At 47.8% G+C, this 21,975-nt stretch overlaps 1 protein-coding gene across 1 annotated transcript in view; it reads left to right on the forward strand.

Moving 5' to 3' along the window:
• Positions 1–430: 430 nt before the first annotated feature.
• Positions 431–21,975, forward strand: part of Ror1 (receptor tyrosine kinase like orphan receptor 1) — a 371,662-nt gene continuing 350,117 nt past the window's right edge. Inside the window, exon 1 of the mRNA XM_006974046.4 lies at positions 431–924. Within this exon, the coding sequence (XP_006974108.1) occupies positions 834–924 (91 nt within the window). The 5' untranslated portion in view covers positions 431–833. The remainder of the gene's footprint in view (positions 925–21,975) is intronic.

The following is a 21,975-nucleotide window of genomic DNA, read 5'->3' on the forward strand; positions in this document are numbered from 1 at the left end:
AATGTAGTGAGGCTAGGAATTAAAAACCAAAAGGACCACGAGTCACTTGTACCAGGACTCCCTCTGCAGCAACTCTTGGGAAGGAAGAAATCAAAGGGGCATTGTCTAGCATGTACATGCTCCCTCACCAAGGGTCATAGTCACACTGTGTCAGAGCAAGACGGTTAAAATCTGGGTCTCCTAAGTCATCCAGCCACACATTGGGCTGGGAGCCCCCAACGTCTTTCTCTGTCTAAAGGCCTCGGGGGTCCCATCAACATCAGTGGCTGCACGTGGGGGAGGGGAGGGATGTTGGGCATGGGGAAGTGAAGTGGCTACTTTCTGGGATGCACTGGAGGGTGCAGGTCCAGGAGGCGGCAGCAGAGGGCGCTGGCACCCTGGCCTGGACCCGCCTCTGCCATTGGTCCGGGCTGGGGCGCTGGGTTGTAGAGTTGGTGGAAAGTGACAAGTTTGGCGAGAAGAGCGATCTCGGAGAGCTGGAGGAGCCGCTGCTGAGTGAGCCTAGAGGCTGCAGCCTCAGGCACCGGGCACGCTCTTCTGGAGTCCCAGCCAGGGACACACGGTGCGCTAGAGCGGTCAGGACAGCCTGGGACTGAACGGCCGGCCAAGGCGGGGCTGCTTCCGAGTACCCGGAGAAGCAGTGCTCCCGGGTCCGAGGCGGCCAGGCGGAGGCGAGGGAGCAGGTCAGAGGGACAAAGAGCTTTGCAAAGGTCCTCCGGTATCCTGCGAGTGCCTGCGGGCGGGACGAGGTGGCCAGGAGCCCAGGGCGAACCCGTGGATGTTCTGCGCGCCGCCAGGGAGCCACCGCCGCCGCCGCCACCACGGAAGGAGGAATGCACCGGCCGCGCCACCGCGGGACGTGCCCGCCACCGCTGGCGCTGCTGGCCGCGCTGCTGCTGGCCGCACGCGGGGCTGCTGCCCAAGGTAAGCGGCGCCCGCTCGTCGGTTCCACCGTCTGTCCCGCAGAGCTGGGTGGCCGGCAAGCGCCTCGCCCACCCGGAAACAGGGCATTTGGCCGCCGCCAGCACGGGCCGCCGGCAGGAGGCCAGCAAGGACTGGCCCCGAAGCTCGGCTGCGGCTGGGATGTGCTAGGGTACTGGTCCTTGGCGTCAGCCACGGTTGTCAGCGCTGACAGGAAGTATAGAAGGACTTGGAGGGGTCTTGAGGGTGATGCTGGTCCTCTGTCTATCTCTCCCTCGATTGCTAGCGCGCCCCAGCTAGGGTCAAGTTTATCTACTTCTCTGTCCTGGAGGGAGTTTGCATTTTCAGTGGTGCTTCCGACTGAGCCCAGGCTGTCCGCGAACCCGATCAAACAAAAGTCTTGTGCTCCCGGGGACTTCCTTGGCTTCACATCTCCACAGCTTGGCGTTCGGAGCCTCCCGCCCTCCAGAGGGTCACCCTGCAGGCCAAAACGTTTGCTCCGCCACTGCCACTTTGTGCAAAGTATGCCGAGGAGGCCCACTGCCCCAAAGTGTTCTGGGTGTGCACGTGTGTCTCTCTGCGTGTGATTGTGTGATTCAAGGCGGAAAAGGGGAGAGCCAGCTAATGCATACTTGATTTTGGTCATCTCCAGAGATAATGGCAACAGTTAGGGAAAAACTCCACCGTCAGCCAGAGCGTCTTAGTTCCCTGCGGGAAGCTTGGATCCTTGCTGGGTCTGAGCCGGTACACAATGAGAGGGAAGAGCCCGCTGTGCCAGTGGAGACAACCAATTCATTCTTTGGAGGTTGGAGGGGTAAAGTTGATTAAAGTCTCCGGGGTCTTGGGCCTCACTTTTAACATGCATCCCTTGAGGGGGTGTTGGAGCCCCTGGACTTTTCCCGCCCCCTCTTCCAGCCTCCAGCTTCTTTTATCATTCATCTCTCAGCCAGTTAGAGAAGAGTCTAGTTTACTTAACAGCTGGGAAAAGATCCATTCACTGACTGGCTGCCGAATTCATCTTTACTAGAGGTTAGGGGTGACTTTCTTGGTACAGAGTGCTCTGCAAGGAAGCTGGGTGCGAATTTGGATCTCTTGGAGATGACTTTGGGATTGGAGTTGCACTCACTGAGCGGAGTTCTGAAGTGTGGTTGCGCTAATCTCAAAGCTCCACGGGTGTGTGTGTGTGTGTGTGTATGTGTGTGTGTGTGTGTGTGTGTGTGTGTGTGTGTGTGTGAATACAGTTTCTAATTGTCATTAAGATGCGCATCAGCAGGGATTTCTTGAGGGAAACCCTGATGAAATGTAAACAGTTTGGTCTCATGGATGTTTTGCTTGGTGATGCCAAACATCTGGCTCTGTGCCACCACACCTGGAGGAAAAGTAGAAAATGGGCCATGCTGCTGACCTGATGTAAACATTCTCCTGAAGTCTATGGTCCAGCACAACTAGGGTGGTTCTACCTAAGTAAGGTTGGGTTCCTGGCATGGGGCCGTGATTAATTTCGTCATTCCCGTGGACTCCTTTTGTATTTAACCTTTCACTAGCCAGTACTTTTTAGGTCACTGCCTCTGCTGGTGGGGATGGGGTGGGTTGGGGTGGGGACGTAGGATTGTTCACCTTTTTTGGTCATCTGCTTTTAAGTAACTATCCATGCAATGAATTTTCGAATGTAAAACTATACTGTTATCAGCAGCTACCCCAAATTCCCCTGCCTTTAGCTGTGGGCTTTCAAATGTTAGAAAGTTAGTTTTGCCTATTCCTAGTCTATTTTCTAATGATGAGCTCAAACCTGTTGCCATCAAACCATCTCTTAAATCCCTTTTCATTTTTTTGTAAAGTCTTGACCTCTATTCTGGCCTGAGGTTACTAAGGCAACCCTGTCAGTGGCTCAGGACGTTAGCTTAAGGGGGAGATACATTTTATCTATTAAGTTGTAAAAAAAAAAAAAAAAAAAGAAAAGAAAAGAAAGAAAGAACAAAAGAAAGAAAGGGTGGATCAGTATTTCCCCCATCACTTTCCTATTTGATTGGCAGGGAGGAGAAAGCCTTTATATGCATAGTTTCTGGCCTGCTTTCTCCTACCTGCCCAAAGCTGAACTCCTATAGGAAGAGCTCTAGGTGATTGGAACCTATCTGAGCCTTTCTCAGAATCCTGCTCATTTTGTGTTTTGGCTGCATGAAGCCAGAGGGAGATGTCCCAAGACTGTTATCATTTCCTAAGTCTTCAAATGCCGTATCAGTAGGTGTCTGTCCCTACTACAGTTAGAATAGTAGTCTCCTGAGGGCCATGAGCCTGTCAGCTTTGTTGATGAATGAATACTTTGAAGGCCCAAGTCAGTTAGCCTCAGCTTTTATTAGGGATACTTAAAAAATCCGACCTTGATGGCTAGGGGGCACCACAGAGGCAGGATAGGTGGGGGGTGTGGCCAGACTGCCTCTGGCAGGGTTCACTTATTAGTGATTTATTTTATTAGAAAATATAGTAGGCTGTTTTGCTCCTCTAATGCCTGGAGTTATTATTTAATACTTCGGGGTTGTTCTATTTTACTTCTGCATGTAAGTGTATGGTGTAGGGTATGTGTAGGGTATGTATGTGTTTCTCTGGGTGTGTGCACATGCATATGCATGCATGTGGATGTTCATGTGAAGCCAGAGGTCGGTGTTGAGTTTCTTCTTCAATTTCCACCTTGTTTTTTGAAATGTAATCTCTCACTCAACCTGGAGGTCATCCACCCAGCTGGGCTGGATGGCCAATGAGTTCCGGGTTCTGCTTTGTCTATGCCTGGGCTTACATGTACACGTCCAGCTTTTGCCCGAAGGCTGCGGATCTGAGGTAGGGTCCTCATGTTTGCATGCCATTTATTTATTTTTTTTTAAAACTGAGTCATCTCCCCGAGACCAAGATTCTTTCAAAAACTCAGTTTTGATCTGTTGTATTGTCTTCTGCATGTGGAAATAGTCTCCAAAGAAAACTTTTAAAATGTTTCTAAATCCATGCCACTTGCATCCAAAGGAACATTTTGCCTGTGGTTTGGTGACAAGCACCTAATTTCAGATGTTTAAAAAATGTACACAGCATAGTCTGAAGAACTGATACTTTCAAACCGTATTTACATTGATATAAATGTCTATTTGCAGAGAAATGGACTATGCACATACACAGCTGTATTAAAGGGGCCACAGTTCGGCTAAGTGAGTGGAGGAGAAACAAGGCTTTTTGTTGTACATACTATTATTTCCTTCACTTAGTTTAAAAACACAGCCCAATAGTCAGAGAGTACTCCTTTTCATTTCCCATCTTCTGCTACACAGTGTAGTATCAGAGGGACCTGATAGCAGAGCTTAATGGCTGTAACTCAGGCTTTGGCATTTGACAGACCTAGGTTTGAATAGTCCCTTTCATATCTTGGGCATGGTGATTAAGCTTCCTGAGCCTTGTAAGAGTTTTATGAGATTTAAATAAAGCCATGAATGTCAACTACTAGAGAAGAGCCTCCAGCCTAGAGGTGCCTATATTGAAATTAACTAAGGATAACTACAGGAAATTCAGGATGTTCAACCCTTCAGAAATAATACACAACATTTCGCATATATGTTGATAGGCATAGGCTTATACTATAATCAGATTTCCCAAGAAATGGCAACACTAGAAAGACAGTGGTTACTGACTTCTAGCAAGGGATGCCTGGGCACTGAGCTGCCTTCTTGAGGAGGTTAAAAGGAGTAGAGTGTTGATGGTAGGTATTGGGCCTCATCCCAGGTCAGCCACTCTATGGAGTTTCTCTCTTTCATGCCTCATATTCCTTCTTGTAAGATGGGCTGGTAATTGGGCCTAGGAGAAGCAGATGAATGGTCTAAAGTCTTGAGATCTCAGCTAAGCATGCGTCTCTTGAACCCAAGCATTCTGAGATGCTCCTGCTCCTGTAATTCATTTCACAGACACTTGGTGTAATCCGTTTAATGGGGTTAGTTACTGTTTTAAGCCTTTATTAGTATTAACCCTCAGAACTCTCACAACCATCCCGTGATGGCGACAGCACGTTCATTGTACAGATGGGTCAGGTGAGGCCCCGAGATGTTAAGTTGCTTTCTCAAGGTCACATGGCCAGGGGCTAGCTTTGCTGGCCTTGTAAGCCCCGAGAGTTGGTGTTGTTATCACAACTGACCTCTGTCCTACATAGTCCCTCCTGGTTCAGTTCTTCCACATGCCTTCTTTCAATGCCTAGGGCAGAGGTGGGTTTTAAGGGCAGTGCAAAGATGTTTTCTTTGCCACCACCGAGAGGGTTTAAGAAAGGATGGGAGCTAGTCAATCCCATCTTTCCTGTGGTGCAGCACTGCTCCCACCAGCCTTGCTGTTAGCCTGAAAGCACCGGGGATGGTCAGAGCCTCTTGGTCTAAAAGAATTGCATTTTTGCAGTGCAGAAGTGCCACTTTGCTGCAGTGTGAGGAGTGTGTCTGCTAATTCCTTCCGGCTATCGATGAGACGTCTTTTGATGGAGTATGTGTGCATTCGAATTTCAGTGCATTACCAGGGGTGGAAGCAGAGGACAGTTGATTTATCAGAGTGCTATCTAGAAGGGGAACTAACTGCCGGCTCAGGATCCCAGGGAGGAGCTGATGATCCAGGCAGGTCCAGCTGTAGCTGGAAAAACAAAACAAAACAACAAAACAAAACCTTGACTCTTCCAGGCTCTTTCTCAAACAGGAGGTTCTGGGCCTGGCTTCACTGAATCCCTGGGTTATCACAGGAGAGATGGGCCTCTGGACGTGCAGGAGGAGAAAGGAACAGTCTTCTAGGACTCCGAGAAAGTTCTACGATTGGAGGGGGAAGGGCGAGGGGACTGCTTCGAAACCCTTTAACTAAATGCAGCTGCTTGTTACATGGAGCCTGACTTGCATGCCAGGAATATCTCAAAAGCTAACGAATACAAAATAAAAATAAACAGCAGGGAAAAGGCTTGCTCTTTGTTGCAGTGAGCTTGGTTGGGGTTTTCAGTTTGTTTAGGAACGGGATAATTGTGGCATCCACTTTATTTTGGTAAGGCAATGAATCGCGATGGATCTGATGTCATCGGGATGTCCCACCACCTGACCCCTTCCTTTCCTTGCCCCGACACCGCCCCCAGAACACCCAGCTTGGACATCCATGGGTCCCACGGCTCAAGCTGTTGCTCTTGAGTGAATTACATTGGAATAGAGCAGATAATTTAATGGGATAATCTTGGCAGGCCCAGTAAATTTCACACCCCATCTCTCACTAACAGAAACGCAGCAGAAGGCTTCAGCATCCTCAGATGAAAAGGTTGTATAAAAAGGCCCTGCTTCACAGTAACTGTCTGTCCATAAATAAGGTCCTACAGAGTTTTGATCCAGAAACTGTTACTAAACACTGATAAGCCAAACCCCAGAATGTCTGTCCTCCCCCACTTTTCCATAGACCCAAAGTTGTTTTTTTTTTTTTTTCTTATTTAAAAAAAAAAGTAGCCTCAAAGATCAATCAGTCTAGGCTGTTTATTTTTCCAAGAATGTGCATACAGAGTGGGCCTTCTTTGATAGCCGTCTAGAGAGGTGACATGGTATAACGGAGATAGACTGAGATTACATGGCTATATGTTAGCCATGTTTGTGTTGTTGTGACCAAACGCCTTGGAGAGACAGTTTAAGGAAGGGAAGGGCTGTTTGGATTTCCAATGTCACAGGGATTTCAGCCTGTTGTGGAGGAGGAGGTGGGTCCCACAGCTCTGTCCATGGTGGTAGGAGCATGAGATGCAGAGGATACAGAGTGGGAATCACAGCAGGTCAGGACCTTCTAAAACCATCCCCGTAAAGTGCTCCCAGCAGCCAGGCTCCACCTCCTAAACAACACCACAGCTAAGGACTGACCGACCGTTCAAAGCATGAGCCTTTGGGGGACATGTCAGAGCGAAACCCTATCCAGTTTCTGGTCTTCTCACGATTTCCATGTCTGTAAAACGGGGGTTAAATCAGTATCCGGCCTGCAGGTGGTTTGTGAGAATGAAAGGATGCTTGGATAGAAAGCACCCAAAGACACCGTGACCTGGAAGTGGAAAGTTGCTAGCTTCCATCGGGATCCTGGGCTTCCCGGAGGAAGTGGAAAGTTGAGCTCCCAGACAACGACTGTTCTGCAGCAAACACAGCCGAGACTCCTAGAGCATCACTCTCCGGGCCTCCTGGTCTCACATGGAACATGTGGACACTCTGGATCTGAGTGGGTCTTAGGTCACTGTAGGTCACTCCTCCCACAGGAGGAGATTCCACAGTGCTTTTAAAACAAGGGCTCCCCCTCCCCGCAGAACCTTTTGGAGAGGAGCAACCCCTCCCTAGCATTTGGCTCTGATGGCCATTTAAAGATTCGGAATACCAGAAGGACATTCATGTTACCCGAAGAAAGAAGAGTAATGATGTACCGGGAGGGGGAGGGGCGATAAGGAAGTTCTAAAGACAAGGTGGAGTTAGGTTTTTGATTTTCAACAGGAAAGCTTATTGTCCAGCGTATTTCAATTCATATTTATTATATGTGAGGTGCAGTGTCAGAGAACACTATCCTTGCTTTAGGGAGAGGGAGGAGGAGGGAAGTCCTAAGCATTCTGAGTACCCACTGTATATCGCATATCACGGTACAGTTAGACTTCTGTGTTTCAGTGGCATTAGAGGATGGACCTTTCAAGTCTCTTCACAGATAAAGAAAACTCAGAGCCAGGCGGTGGTGGCGCACACCTTTAATCCCAGCACTCGGGAGGCAGAGGCAGGCGGATCTCTGTGAGTTCGAGGCCAGCCTGGGCTACCAAGTGAGTTCCAGGAAAGGTGCAAAGCTACACAGAGAAACCCTGTCTCAAAAAACCAAAAAAAAAGAAAACTCAGACCCCGAGAGGATGGTGTTGCAGCCACACTCGAGTGCTGATAAAATAGGGATTTGGGCTTTGAACTCAGATGTTTTGCTTGTCACATGTACCCTGTTTCCATGTCCTCGAGGTGTGGGGAGTTGTACCAAGGCACAGGTCCATTATCTCTAGACGCCAGCCATCTGTCTCCCAGGAGAATTCTAAAGGCTGTGGGGAAGTGTCAGGGAAGCACAGGGGTAGAAAACGTGAATTGTCAGGAGGTTGAGGGTGAAGGGCAAAGAGGACACTGCCTCCTTCTCAGGCAGATTGGGAACCCTCTGAACTAATTATGGAAAATTCATAGCCCAGTATCACATAGATATCACATGCATGTTTGGCCAGCAGGAGGCTGGGCAGGATTTTGTCTGCTTCCAACACCCTTGTGCTCTTCGCCACGATATCCCTTTTTGATGTCACCTGGGTGTTGAAAGCAGCTGTGCTGTCCCTACATGGAAGGACAGACAGACATCAAGACACTTTCTCTGACGTTTTCCCCCCCAGCCCTAACGAGCTGCTCTGCTCTGTAGGACTCATTCAGGGTTGTTCTGGGTCCTTAGACGGGAATTCACCACGGAGTGAAGCGGGCCTCTGGGTGATGGTGAGCAAAGAGAAGCTTTGAGTGGTACCTGGCACCTAGAAGCAGGAAGGGAGGAAAGAAACGGGATTTTCCTGGAGCCTGACCGTTCACTTCCTTCTCCCACAAGTGCCCCAGAGACGTCGAGATGCCTCTGACGGGAAGCTCACCCGTGACCGTGCGCCTCTTTCTCTCTGTGGCAGCCGCTTTGTTTTGTAGTACAGGCCGCTAAGTATTAATCCCATTTTGCCTGCTTGATGAAAATCCTGGGGGTTGGAGGACTCTGCACACCTAGAATGCTGTGTTGCATGCATCTATGTGTGTGTGTTTTGTTGTTAGGGATTGAACTCAGGGCCTTGAGCTTGTTATCAGCTCTCCTGCTGAGCTGTACCCCAGACGTCTGGGTCCTTTAGTATTTTAACTTTTATGGTTTCCAGGGAACCCTATGAAAGAAGCAATAATTTGTCACTCTATTGAGTTGAATTGTTATTTTCTACATAAGGAAACTGAGGCACAAAGAGTGTCTTGTGTGCCTGTAGACAATCAAGAGGGAAAGTCAGGATTTGAACCTGGATTTCTGGAAGCTCTGGCTTTGTCCTTAATCCTGATGCCACCATACAACTCCAGCCCTGCTTTCGCCATCCCCCAAACCCCACTTGGTGATTAAAACTCTACACAAACTCCTAGCCAAGTAGCTGAGCTCAAAGAATTATAATTAAATCTCTCCATTTGTATAGGGCATTTCTTTTGGCTTAAGGAATTACTTTATATGCAATATTAACTTTAATTTTCCAACTAATCTAATGAAATGGATTTCTTTTCTTTCCTTGGTCCTCTGTTTTTAACTCAGGCAAGTAAGGTTGGCAGTTTACCCAAGGTCACTCTGTAGGTGGCAGGGTCTGTCTGAAATACAGACCTTCTCCATAAGTCGCATGGATGTTTTGCTTTGAAGGATTACTTGTGTTCACGATTTATGCCTCTGGTACATGACAGGTTTTGCTGATTGCTGACCCAGCAAGCAAATTTGCCTGATTCTCACTTGTCCCATTGACACAATCCTCAAATCAGCCACCAGTTTAAGAAACAGTCTGGAAGTATTTGTAGGTGTGGTTTGGGACTGGCATTCCTTTAACCTAAGAAAGTTCCTGAACAAATAGACTGAGAAAAGTTACTTCAAGGCCAGGACTTTCCTGAGGGGCTGGCGACGGCAGCTGGTAGATCAGTCCGGAAGAGCAGGCCTTCATTTGGTATTCCCTGGGTCTTGGTATAGAGCTTGGCTTTCCTTCTCCCACAAGATGAGCAGCTCTGTGACCTCTGTAAGATTTTTTTCTCACCTCTGAATGAGAGGCATAGGGGGGTGAGTACACCTTGGGGGTCTGGCGAGCGCTGGGCCTTAGGATGTGGGTGATGATCTATGGTCAGTGTGTAATTTGCAGTCACAACCTCAAGTGCAGAGCAACATTCCCTGAGATTTTCACAGGTCTGAGTTAGCCTAGACAAAGTGAGTCCTAACTAAGGCTCACTTGTGTGATCTAGTCACCTCCAAGGGAGACTCTTAGTATCTACAAGTCTTACGTTCTAATTAAATTTATATTTCTCAAGGACGAGGATGTGAGATAAAAATGGACCCTGTTGCCTCAGATCCAAGACATTCTTGAGAGGCTCTTATCTGTTCTTCATGGGAATTCGACACTCTTCCCGGATGGGATTAGAGACGAGGATATGAAAACAGTTTGTCGTATGTTTTTTTCCACATGAGCGACTATAGCCTCACCTCTTGGATTTCACTCCAGGCAATTGCTGTGTAGGTTTTTTTTTTTTTTTTTTTTTTTTTTACATAATGTTTCCATTCCCTGGAGGGAGGGGTGATTTTCCTTCATCCCATTAGAACCCGAGGTGTGATGATGAGAAGTCCTGGCTACCAGTGCTGAGAAGTGAGCGCTTAAGCCGTGCTTACAGCTCAGAGGACTGCTGTATGAGAACTTGCCTGCTGAACATCAGCTCGTAGGTGGCTGATACCCAGCAGCAGCAGGCTTGGTGACATCCATGGTAGTGATCGCCTCTTCTCCAGTCAGAGCACAGGGCTCTGCTTACCCCTGTCTGGTATCGTGGAGTCAAGGAATGAAGAACTTCCTGTGGCCAGATAAGCCTCACTAGGCAGAACTGGCTGCTGGGATCTTTAGGTGAATATTAGATACATAGTATCCCATCAAGGAAGTCAGAGAGGAACTGAGCATGCTCAGTTTATTCTACCCACACTTAGGTCTAGGCCCCCCTCCAGGATAGGCGCCCCCTGGTCCTGCAAGAAGGAGAGAGAAAAGGAGCAGGAAGGTCCAGGAATGAACACCAGTGTCCCTCCCTGGAACAAAGCACCGGACACAGCTTAGAAAGCATTCCTCCTTACGCGGGCTGCAGATTGAGTTCTTAAGGGCCAGGCCACTAGATCTCACGGCTGTGTTGGTGTTAAAGCCGTAGGTAGGTAAGTCAGTCAAAATGTTTACAAAGAGCTCCCCTGCATCTTTGTCTAAGGACTCCTGTTTAAAGAGGTCTTTAGCTAATCTGGGATGTGTGTAGGAGTGGCTTCCCCTGGCTCTCAGAACGAGCAGCACCAAGCATCGATCTGTCTGTTTAAGCCAGGGCACTGGTGTGCAGTTGGGAGAGGAGGAGGGTCCCTCCCTCACCTGCCGAGTGATACCTCCTGTGTAAACTGCCAGGTCGCCTCTGCTTCCGCTTGGTTAAATATTTATTTAACAACTAAAGTCAATGCTGGGGAAATATATGGCAATATCTTCCCACATGGGAAGTTTGCTGCTTTTTTTTTTTTTTTTTTTTTTTTTGGTTAAGGAAGCAAGATTGACTCAGCCAAAATGGTCTCAGAAGACAAAGCCCGGCCTTTGTTCAGGGCCTTTTCCTGGTCTTGCAACCTTTCAGAATCTCCACCTCAGAGCATGCCCCGCTCTCAGCTCCTGTGGCTTCTGTCCCTCCCCATGAACTCTGTTTTTTTTTTTTTTCTTCAGTTTTTGTTTTTTTTCGAGACAGGGTTTCTCTGTGTAGCTTTGGTGCCTATCCTGGAACTCACTCTGTAGACCAGGCTGGCCTCGAACTCACAGAGATCCGCCTGGCTCTGCCTCCCAAGTGCTGGAATTAAAGGTGTGCGCCACCACCGCCGGGCTTGCCTTTCAGCCTTCAGTGTGTCCATGGTCAGCACCACCCCATCTACTTGTGTTCGGTCCTCTCCTGCATCCTCCCCTGCCTCCATGGCTTCCACACCCGCACAAGTGAGTCCCTCTCTGCTCACAAGGGACTCATGGCCAGATTTGACTCTTCCCAGTACTAGTCACTCTTGTTTATTGAGCATCTGCTGTGGGCTTCACACATTGCAAAGAATTTTGTGTTTTATTTTCAAGAAGGCATTACATTTTGTTTATTTGGTGTGGAGCTATGGACCTCATGGGTGTGAATGTCAAAAGGCAAGCAGGGGAAGTCATTTCTCTTTCCACTATGTGGGTTCTGGGGCTTGAACTCCAGTTGTTAGGCTTAGCGGTAGACATCTTTTTGTTTGTTGGTTTGTTTTTCGAGACAGCGTTTCTCTGTGTAGCTTTGGAGCCTGTTCTGGAACTCACTTGGTAGACCAGGCTGGCCTTGAACTCGCAGAGATCCGCCTGCCTCTGCCTTCAGAGTGTGCTGGGATTAATGGTGTGCCCCACCACTGCCCGGCCAGTGGTAGGCATCTTTACCCACAAACCATCTTTCTGGGACTGAATTTCAAATTTCATAGTGGAATCTGATGTTTGGCTTTTCTGGAACAATTGCGCTAACCTCATCCCATGCCTCTCACTCTGTTTCTTCATCCATTTATGAGGGGAACTGTTCTGGCTTCATTGTGATGGGTTTGCAGGCCAACTCCCAACTACCTAAACCTGAATATGAGGGAGAATCACAGATTCACTCAGGATTTAGGGACAAGCTTTTGGGTGGGGAAGCTGAGAAATGTTCTTGGGTACATCAGTGCTCAGAGAAAGCTGGCCATGTGTAGGAAAGACCTGGCTATCTAACAGGCCTTGCTGAGGGGCAGCCAGGGCCATCTTGTGCTCCAGTTCTTTTTCTTCCCAGGTCTCTGGCCTGAGCAGGAGAGAGTGATTCTCATAATGTGGCTGTATCCTGCTTCGTAGAAGCCTTACCTCACCAGTCCTCACCCCGAATAATATGTTATTGTTTTTCTTTAACCTTGGAGTGTTTGCTGTTTTTTTTTTCCAATGAGGAAATATAGAGCGATTAAAAATCCAATGCAGGGGTGTCAATCAAAGCAGAGTCGCCAAGAATCCCACCCCTCAGAGATGCTATTTATAGAAGGAGGCTGTGCCTACATTCCCAAAGGAACCTGAAATTCAGGGATGCAAAGAACTTCCCCAGGACCTTTTCCAACTGCTTTTTAGTCTACCACTTCTTCTTCTTCTTCTTTTTTTTTTTTTTTTTTTTTTGGTTTTTCGAGATAGGGTTTCTCTGTGTAGCTTTGCGCCTCTCCTGGAACTCACTTGGTAGCCCAGGCTGGCCTCAAACTCACAGAGATCCACCTGGCTCTGCCTCCCAAGTGCTGGGATTAAAGGCGTGAGCCGCCGCCACCGCCACCCGGCACTAGTCTACCACTTCTTTATGTCAAGGACTTGTCTTACATCCATGAACCATCAGTCCATTTTACTCAAGGGGAGATTGCTAGGTCCATGTTGAGAGTATGCCACATTGATGTAATTAAGTGCCACAAGGAAAAAAAAAAGGTGTGGGAAGTAAGTTCTGTGGACAAAAGAGAGAGAATTCTTGGGAGGTTTTGTGGAGGTGGTGCTTAAGAATATCTTCTTCTGTTTCCTGTGGCTGTGACAGAACACCCAAGATGGGGTAAGTTAGGAAACAGTTTCTTTAGCATCCAGTTCTGGAAGCTGGACACCCAAGACCAGTGATTTCTGACTGAAAAGGCCTTGTGTTACAGCATCGTGTTAGAAGAGGAAGGGCCAGTGTGGGGGGCAACGCAGGAGCCAATCTTGGAGTCCTAGAGGTAAGACGTGGCAGTGACTTGTTCCTTTGTCTCTCTGATCTTTCAGCGTTTACCCCAATATCTGGCTGCAGATTTTTTTTTTTATTAAAAGACCTTTAGAAATTCGAGAAACACTCCTGCTCTATTAACTTGCCTATCATGATGGACTTTATCTTTGAATTAGGAGTCAGAATAAACCATTCTTCCTCTTTGTTGCTTTTGTCCGGATATTGTATCACAGAAACAAACAAAAACAAACAAGACCAAAAAGGAAAAACCAAAGCAAACCAAACAAACAGAAAAATGAGGGCATTCCCTTTGCTAGGAAAATCTTCCCCAAGGAACAATTTCTCTCTTTCTTTACCTTTCCAAGGAGAGGGAATTATCTAAGATTTGAACTTGCAAGCCGTGTGTGTGTGTGTGTGTGTGTGTGTGTGTGTGTGTGTGTGTGTGTATGTGTGTGTGTGCTAATGTACCCAGAAAGAGATCGTTCACTCTCTAGGTTCATCTATGCCAGGCAGGGACATCTTTATTCCTGCGGGAGAGAGAAAGGGGGGTTGGCCAAGCTTTGATCGTGTCCTTGTTGGGCTGCTGTTGGACTGCCTGTCCCACTGTGGATTTCTCAGCAGGTACATTAAGGTGGCTGGGGCCATGAGACCTTCTGCCAGCATCTCTAAGTCTGGCCCTGTAAGGAGTATGACAGAGATGCTGGGATGCAACAGAGCAAGGGTATCAGTTCTGGGAAGTATGGAGGGAGTGCAGTGGATGAGGGAAGACCGGAAGAAGCTTGTCAAGGTAGGCTCTGCTGCAGAAAGTGTGTCTCAGAAGCTCACACCACAGGTCCTTAGGCACTAGTGTTAATATTACTAGAAATATATGCACTTATTTTGTAAATAAGTTCACAAAAATCCACTGTCAGTTCTGTTTGGTTTTCGATGAACATACTAATTTCCAAGGTCTAGCTCTATAAGCCACCAGGCCCACACCAAGTCGGAGATGAGGCTCCAAGTGTGGCTGTTGGATGCAGGTAGGAGGGATTCTGTGCTTAACCCTACCTGCTGTGTTTCCATAGAGACATCAAGTTCTTTCTGGTGGTCTTGGGGGTGAGGTTGTCTCCGTTTCTCTATTTCTTCAGAGAGAACTGTACCATGGCCCCTGGAGGGTGGTGGGGAATTGATCTTGAAAGGCTTATTCGAGATGGAAGGTCCACAAGCAGGCAGCATTTCGTGTTTGTTTCTTGGTGAGTGGCCTCCCCGGGGTCCCCTCTAGTCACTCATCACACATTGACCTATGACAGCCATTGCTCCACAGGCTGTGCGCTGTGTCTCCCAGACGGAGAGAATGGCCGTGGCAAAGCAAAGATGCCTCATGGGTGGGTGTGTGAAGAAACAAATATGTGCTCTTCACGTGATGTCAAGTGCCAAGGAAAATCTAGCAGGACAAAGGGCTCCTGACTGGTAAGTGATGGCGGTGGAATGGCTGTCATCACGTTGTGTGGTCAGGAAGGCGTCTAGCTAGAGGGACTCAAATCGAGGACTGGATGAGACAGAGGATGTGCTCTACGTCAGGCCGTGAAGTGGAGTGTGCGCTCAGTTCACAGTACAGCATCAATTGCTCCTGCAGGCAGTGGTGACATGTATATAAGTATGTATTGTGTGCCTGGGGATATTTCTGTGTCAGTTCTCACAACAATACTGTTAGGGTGAAGAGATGGCTCAGGGGTTAAGAGCCCTGACTGCTCTTCCAAAGGACCTGGGTTCAATTCCCAGCACCTACGTAGTAGTTCCCAGCTGTCTATAACTCCAGTTTCAGGAGATCTCATGCCTTCTCCTGGGCTCTGTGGGCACATGCATGTGGTGCACAGACATATATATAGGAAAAATACACAAACACATAAAGTAAAATTAGGCAATACAGCTAGGTAGGGCCTATTATTATACCCATTTCCCAGATGAAGAAAAATGGGCAGAGGGAACAGCCTGTGAGGCAGCCCCGAACAGACGAAAAGAGAAAAAACTGTTTAGGTCGGGCCCTGCCACTCATCTGCTGCATAATCCTGGGCAGATGTGCAGTGCCTCTGTTTCCTGAGTTTTAAAACAGCCTAGTCTATAAAAACCCAGGTAAAGGCATTGCAGACGGCATGTCACCACGCAAGTGTCAGTTAACTACTAGTGATATGTTTACGTCAGTTATCAGCCCTTACTTCTGGAAAAGAGATGATGAGAAAAAAGTATGTTCGAGACTTGACAAAGCTTCCCCTGTTTCCCTGGCGCTGTATTTTCTACTAATGTCTCTGTGGCTGAACTCAGCACAATGTCCAGCTGAGCTGGAAGCATCTTCGTGAAAGACAGATCCGAGGAGGAAAGCTGGTACCCAGGATCCTTGCAATTCTAAGGAGCTCCTTGGAGGTTCTAGAATTCCACCCCTTCTCAAGCCCACGCCCCCACGGGAGCTTTCTCTTAATTTCATGTTGTGTTCATGGCAGGTGTCCAGGGATGTGGAGTGCCCCCCCCCCCCCCCCCCCCCCCCCCCGCACTGTCCTTTAAAGTCTCTGCATCTGTTGCAGGGTACCAAAGGCCTATTCCACCTCTAGATGCCACGTACAAAGTTAGATACTGGGAATGCGCTGGTAAACCAGACAGGAACCCGAGGGATGGAAGTCTAGCACTTCCTGCACCCCAGGAATGCCATTGGGAGATGCTAGGGGTTCATGTTTAAATTTGATGTCTCTTGGAACCTTCAAAAAGTCCGCGGAGGTGGCAGATGCCTCAGTAGCTAATGAGTAGCATGCATGGTTGTCCAGTTGACACTGTATCTGAGGACGGTGCCATCCTGAGTGTACTTTGTTTCCATGTGACAGCGCCTCCCAAGGTAAGGTGCATCTTGGCCAGGCTGCTATTCTCCCCAGGACTGGACAGGATCTGCCAGGGGCCTGTCTGGTCCATCTCCCATGAAGGCAGCCTCCATACACGAATCTGGTCTCTGTCTCGTGCACCTAGGCTTAGGGAGAGCCGTACAACTGCCATCAGGCAAGGGTAGTGCTGGGTGCTCTGAAACCAGAGGAGGAAGAGAAACCCATCCACTCTCAAGAAAGGCTTCATCCCTCTCATCGCTTTCCAGGGCCCAAAGGGGCCCCTGAGTGAGCGAGTCTGGCTGAAGTCAGGGTCCTGACTCTGGTACCCGCTGAGCCCATTCAGCTACCTGTGGCTTTGAGAAAACCATAACCCGTACTTCCCAGCTCACACAAATCAGGATGCTGACCATCTGTGCCTTACTACCTCTGGATGGAAGAAGAGAATTCTTAGAGAACACTGGAGACCATCCACATGCAGGCAGGAAGCAGTGGTACTAGCCCAGCACACCAATACTGAGGAGACAGAGGTAGGAAGGTCCACAGGTTCAAGGTCAGCCTATACTAAATAGTGAATCTCTCGGGAACTGGCCTTCTGGCCTCTGACACTCGGCCAGCTTCCTTCTCTCAGTGGTGTGGCTGGCTGTATCCTGTTGGCCAAGCCCTCTGGGGAAGCTGGATAGCTAAGGGACAGTTGTCAAGGCCTGACGCACTTCTTTCCAAAACTAATCCCTCGTGATGGACTCACTCCCAGACCTGACTGCACTCCCTCATCTATAACTGCTCTAGATTATTTTGTTGTTGATCGGGAGCACGGAGCAAGGAGAGGCAGAAGGAACAGTGTGTTGCAGTAATCGCAGCTAGCATTTTGTGGCGATCAGCTGAGAGGGTTTTCTGGCTTCTCTGAGCTGCACTGGATTCCTTCAGGAAGCGGGGAGATTAGCATTTCCTCTTATTAACTGTCTGTATTTTAGAGTCCTAGTCAGGAGATCCGCATTAGAAACCTTATGTTGAATATGCTGGCTTTTCCAGTGGAACAGGGCAGGAGGCTAAGCAGGCTGTCTTTTCAGACGGTCTGGTTTTTGACCCTTTAAAAGGAAAGTCCTGTCGACGACCTGGAAAGCTTGTGGCTCAGTGGTGGATACGCCTGTGGGTCCGGAGCAGCTGTGGGCCTGCTGTGTTCTCGGTTCTGAGGTGAGGCATTTTATGGAGTGAGCTCTCTTGAACTCTCAAGACTGAAAATATAGTTCCAAGCCACAGAAGCCCTTTGGGGCTTCCTAGTGGCAAGAGTGAGGAGGCTTTGAATCCTGTCCCAACACTTAGACTGCAGAGTACCAACACTTGCCAGGCTCAGTGGGCCAGTGCAGAGGGTCTTCAGGAATGCAGCATACCCTGCTGACCCTTATCTACTCTCAATATTGGTTTAGAATAACAGCTCGTTCTGGACTCCCTCTACCCAAATTAATTTTTAATTTAGGAAATGCCTTTAGGGAAAACTTAGCATATAAATTACTCAAGGGTTTAATGATATGAAGTGACTGACCAGAAAACAGTCTTTGCTTAGGTAAAAATAAATAAAGATGATATTTTTGATAACTCAACTCCTTCCACCCCTAATTATTTTGGGTATTTTTTGTTTGGAAGAATCTGTGTTGGAAAGTGAGGAAGAGACTAATATTCAACCCATCTTCTCTCCATGTGACTTTTATGTGTGTAGTATTATTTTTAATGGGAAAGGAAAATTATAAATATGAAATTAGTTTTTGTTTTTCCTCCCCTTTGGAAGAAGGAGGATATGGGTGCAGATCGGGAAGAACTCTGGACTGGAGGTCAGCTGGTTCTTATTTGTCATCCAGTCCTGCTTCTAGATAGTTGTGGGACTCCAGGCAAAATACGTGCTTTCTCTGACCCTCAAGGTCTTGTTCACAGAGCAGAAGGCTGGGCAAGCTCCATGAACCAGGAGCATGTTACCTTGCTGTTTGGGAGACAGGTAATTGCAGACTCCTCTCTAGGCCTCCTGGGGCAGAGTCTGATTTAACAAGGTCCTCAGTGGTTAAACACTAAATTTAATCACTAAATACTCCCTACAGGTCAGCGCAGTTGGCTTACTGAGGGGATAGGACTAGGCCAAGGCCAGTGATGGGCCTCGATTTTGTTTGTGTTGGCTTTTTTTCACTTGAAGCTTGCCTCTACATCATGTTGAGCACAAAGCCATTCTGTGAAAGCAGACCAGAGACTCACTAGCACTGTAGCCCCAGTTACAGTGAGGAGCCCCATCTGTAAAAAGAACTTGATCTCGTAGCCCATGGCAAGTTACAGACACTCAGATTTATTTGTTGTTATTTCCCTTCTGTGCCAAGCTTTGCACACTAAGTTTGACAGAAGTTGTGTCTTAACCTTGGGTGGATGCTGCCTTGTCTTTCTTTGTCTTCTCTATGTTAAGGGTGGCTTTTCAAGGCATAGACCACCAAATTCCACCACTGAGTCATGTACCGCAGAAGCACTGGGGGCCCTATGGTGGAAACCGGGGGCCTTGAGCAGCTTCATCCACCATCTTCCACAGGTGCATACTCTTGAGCCTGAAGCTGTCTCCTTGGTACTGGGTCTCCTGGTCCTTAGAAAATAAGAAAGGGAGAGCCATTTCCCACTGGAGAAGTAAGAACTTGACCTAAAACCAGGGTCACCTTTAAGGATGTGCAATGGTACTGGATCCTCGTTTTAGGCCGGCTGTTGGTTTAATGGTCTACTGTTGCTATCTTGGAATTCCTGCTACGATTTTGAACACAGGGCCCTCAATTTTACTTTACAAGAGTAAAACTAATGGAGCTAGAGTTACCCAGAATCAGGACCAGGAGCAGATCGCCCGCATCTGTGGGGATTACAGCTTTCCAGGGAAGAGGAGATCCAGCCTGGCCCCTTGTAGTGTGTCTTAGTGCTTATTGCTCACAGGTTTAAGCCAGGCTGGATATAACTGGTCACTGTACACCTTGGATAGAAGGAGAGCAAGTGATTTTCTGATCTATCAGTTGGTCATCATTGACCTCTCTATTTCTTCTTTGCATCCATTATATAGTAGGTCCTTAACACACTGTGATTTATTTTCTTGCTGCCCTACAACAAGCTACCAGTAAATAGCTTTGAGAAAGCAGCCACAGGTCTTCACAAAAGGTATGTCACAAGCCTTTCTAGTTTTGGTGTCATTGCCACCCTCACTTTGACTCTCCAGGGGCCTCGCAGGAACTTCTCCGCCTCTCCCAGCTCCACCGCCGAGAACGTGTGCCTTAGACATGGGAACTTGGTGTTTCTGAGCCTCGGTTGTCCCATCTCTAGGAAGGGATAACCACAGACCCTTGGAAAACAGGGAGGAGTTTGAGATCTGGCATCTTCAGGTTTGCTAGCCAAATCTCTGGGGTAAACCAACAATAGATGATGCATAGGAGACAGCACATGTGTGTTTACTATGTTTATATACATTGGAGTAAGAAAGTAATTAAGAGCCAGGCCACTGGAGTTTGTGTGTCAGGGCTTCTTGAAGGTAGGGACAGTGCACGGGAGAAGTGAGGGGAGAGATGGTGGGAGTGGGGGATGGTGTTGATGCAGATGGACTTTGAGGTCATGTCGCAGAAGAGCCTGTCATCACTCAGAACAGTCTCTGCATAGATTCGGGGTCAGACACCAGCTTTGTCTTCCCGTGATGTGAGTGAGCATCTTTGCATCTTTAGGCAGGTGAGTAGCATCTGGGCAAGCCTTTGGGTACCTCACTCTTCTTGACTAACATAGGCAAGTGCAGGTCTCTCTAATGAAAGGACAGCTTTCAGAGCCATTTCTATGCCTGAAAGTTCTCCCAGTGTGCCAGAGACTTACGTTTTGAGGTGCATATTTTAGTCTTCCAGCAAAGACTACTGGGAAAATTAGAGCTAAAACATGGAAAGTCCCTTGAGTAATGGTGACTGGTACATGATGTTAAATTACCAGTGGCTTCTCTCATTACAAAGTAGATCTGTCTACAGCTTTTGTCCCATAATTTCCCTTCCTGTTAGTCAACTCGCTACCACTATGAGGAATAGACTTGAGACAATGACCTTCTAAAGAGAAAAGGTTTGGTTTGGGTCATAGCTGTAGAGGTTCTCATCTGCTAGGTTGGCCATGCTGCTCTGGGCACAGCAGCACACCCTGGTGGAGGGTGTGGCAAGAGAGCTCATTTCATGGCCCCAAAGCTAAGAGAGCTGGGAAGGGGCGAGCACCTCACAGTCCCCTTTGAGGGCACACCTCAGTGAACAAAGTAGGTCCCATTATGCTTTGTTTTCTAAAAGTTCCTTAGCCTCCCAGCAGGGTCACCCCAGGACCAAACATTTAACCCTGGTATTTTAGAGGCATTCAAGAGCCGAACTACGACGGGGCTCCTGATCTCTGTGATCTAGCCATAGTCTACATGGGCTTCTCTCACTAGGGTTCAAAACTCTTCTAGAATACTGGTTGCAGTTTATTTTATGGAGACAGTTTCACTATGTAGCATGGGCTGGCCTGGAACTTGCAATGTAGATCAGGTTGACCTTGAACTCACAGACATCCACCTGCCTCTGCCTCCAAGTTCTGGGGTTAAAGTTGTGTGCCACCACATGTGCCTGGCTCATTTCATTTTTTATTTTTATACTTATTTATTTGTCATGTGCCTGTGCCTGTACGTGCACCTGCCATATCATGAGCGTGGAGGTCAAAGGGTATCTCCTTCTCCTCTGTAGGTCCTAGAAATGAGCTCAGGCTGCCAGGTGTCGTGGCTAGTGCATTTACCAACGGAGCCATCTTGCCGGCCTGTAGTGGTTGCTTTGAATGCTTCACTGCCTTGTTCTTAAAGGCATTAGAAGGGTTTCTAGGCCATCATTGGTGTGCCCAGTAGAGAGTGCCTGGTGTACAGTGTGTGGCTTTGGTTACTGCCATGGGAGGTTTCAGGAATATGAGACAGCTTTGCTGTTTCGCATGTGTTTCTATCTTTGTTTCTTCAAGTTAGAAATGGGTTATGGTTTTGCATTGAGCAGGGGGGAAAACAACAACAAAACCAACCGACCACTCACTCTTTCATCTGTTCTTTGTTTCTGTTTTTGTGTTTTTCAATAGCCAGTCTCTTTTCTGGGATTACTCCCCCCCCCTTTATTTCACATAGGGCAAGGAAGGGTTGAGGTTTAATTTGCCTTTGTAATCTCAGTGCTCAGCATGTTGAGCCTCTGCAGAAAAAGAGGCATTCACTAAATATTTGTCCAATCAATGGATATTGGGAGGCTCAAATTTTTATGGCAGACAAGAGAGGCAGGGGGAGCTGCCTTTTGACTGGAAAGACATTGTTTATTAGATCTGTATGGCTCATTTAGAAAGTATGCAGTTGGATATCTTTTATGGTCAAAGAAGAAAATCAGTATCAAATGGTTAATTAAAAGCAGAGGCCAACATTTCCCCTTGTAATGAAGACAGGATTGTGAATATTTTCCTTTCCTTGGCCCAGAAGATGGGCAGGCAGCCAGGCCGAAAGGCAGGGGGACACTGTAGAGACAGATAAGAGGGGTTGACTTACAAGCATGAGTCTCTCAGTGTTAAAGATGTGAAGAGATAGTCCATGACAGTGCCACCTCCTTTCAGATGTCTGTGCTCTGTGACTTATGAGGCCATTACTTGCTTATGACCTTATTACAATTCTGGCATGTTCT

The sequence above is a fragment of the Peromyscus maniculatus genome, chromosome 2, assembly GCF_049852395.1.
Source record: "Peromyscus maniculatus bairdii isolate BWxNUB_F1_BW_parent chromosome 2, HU_Pman_BW_mat_3.1, whole genome shotgun sequence".
Taxonomy (NCBI): Eukaryota; Metazoa; Chordata; class Mammalia; order Rodentia; family Cricetidae; genus Peromyscus; species Peromyscus maniculatus.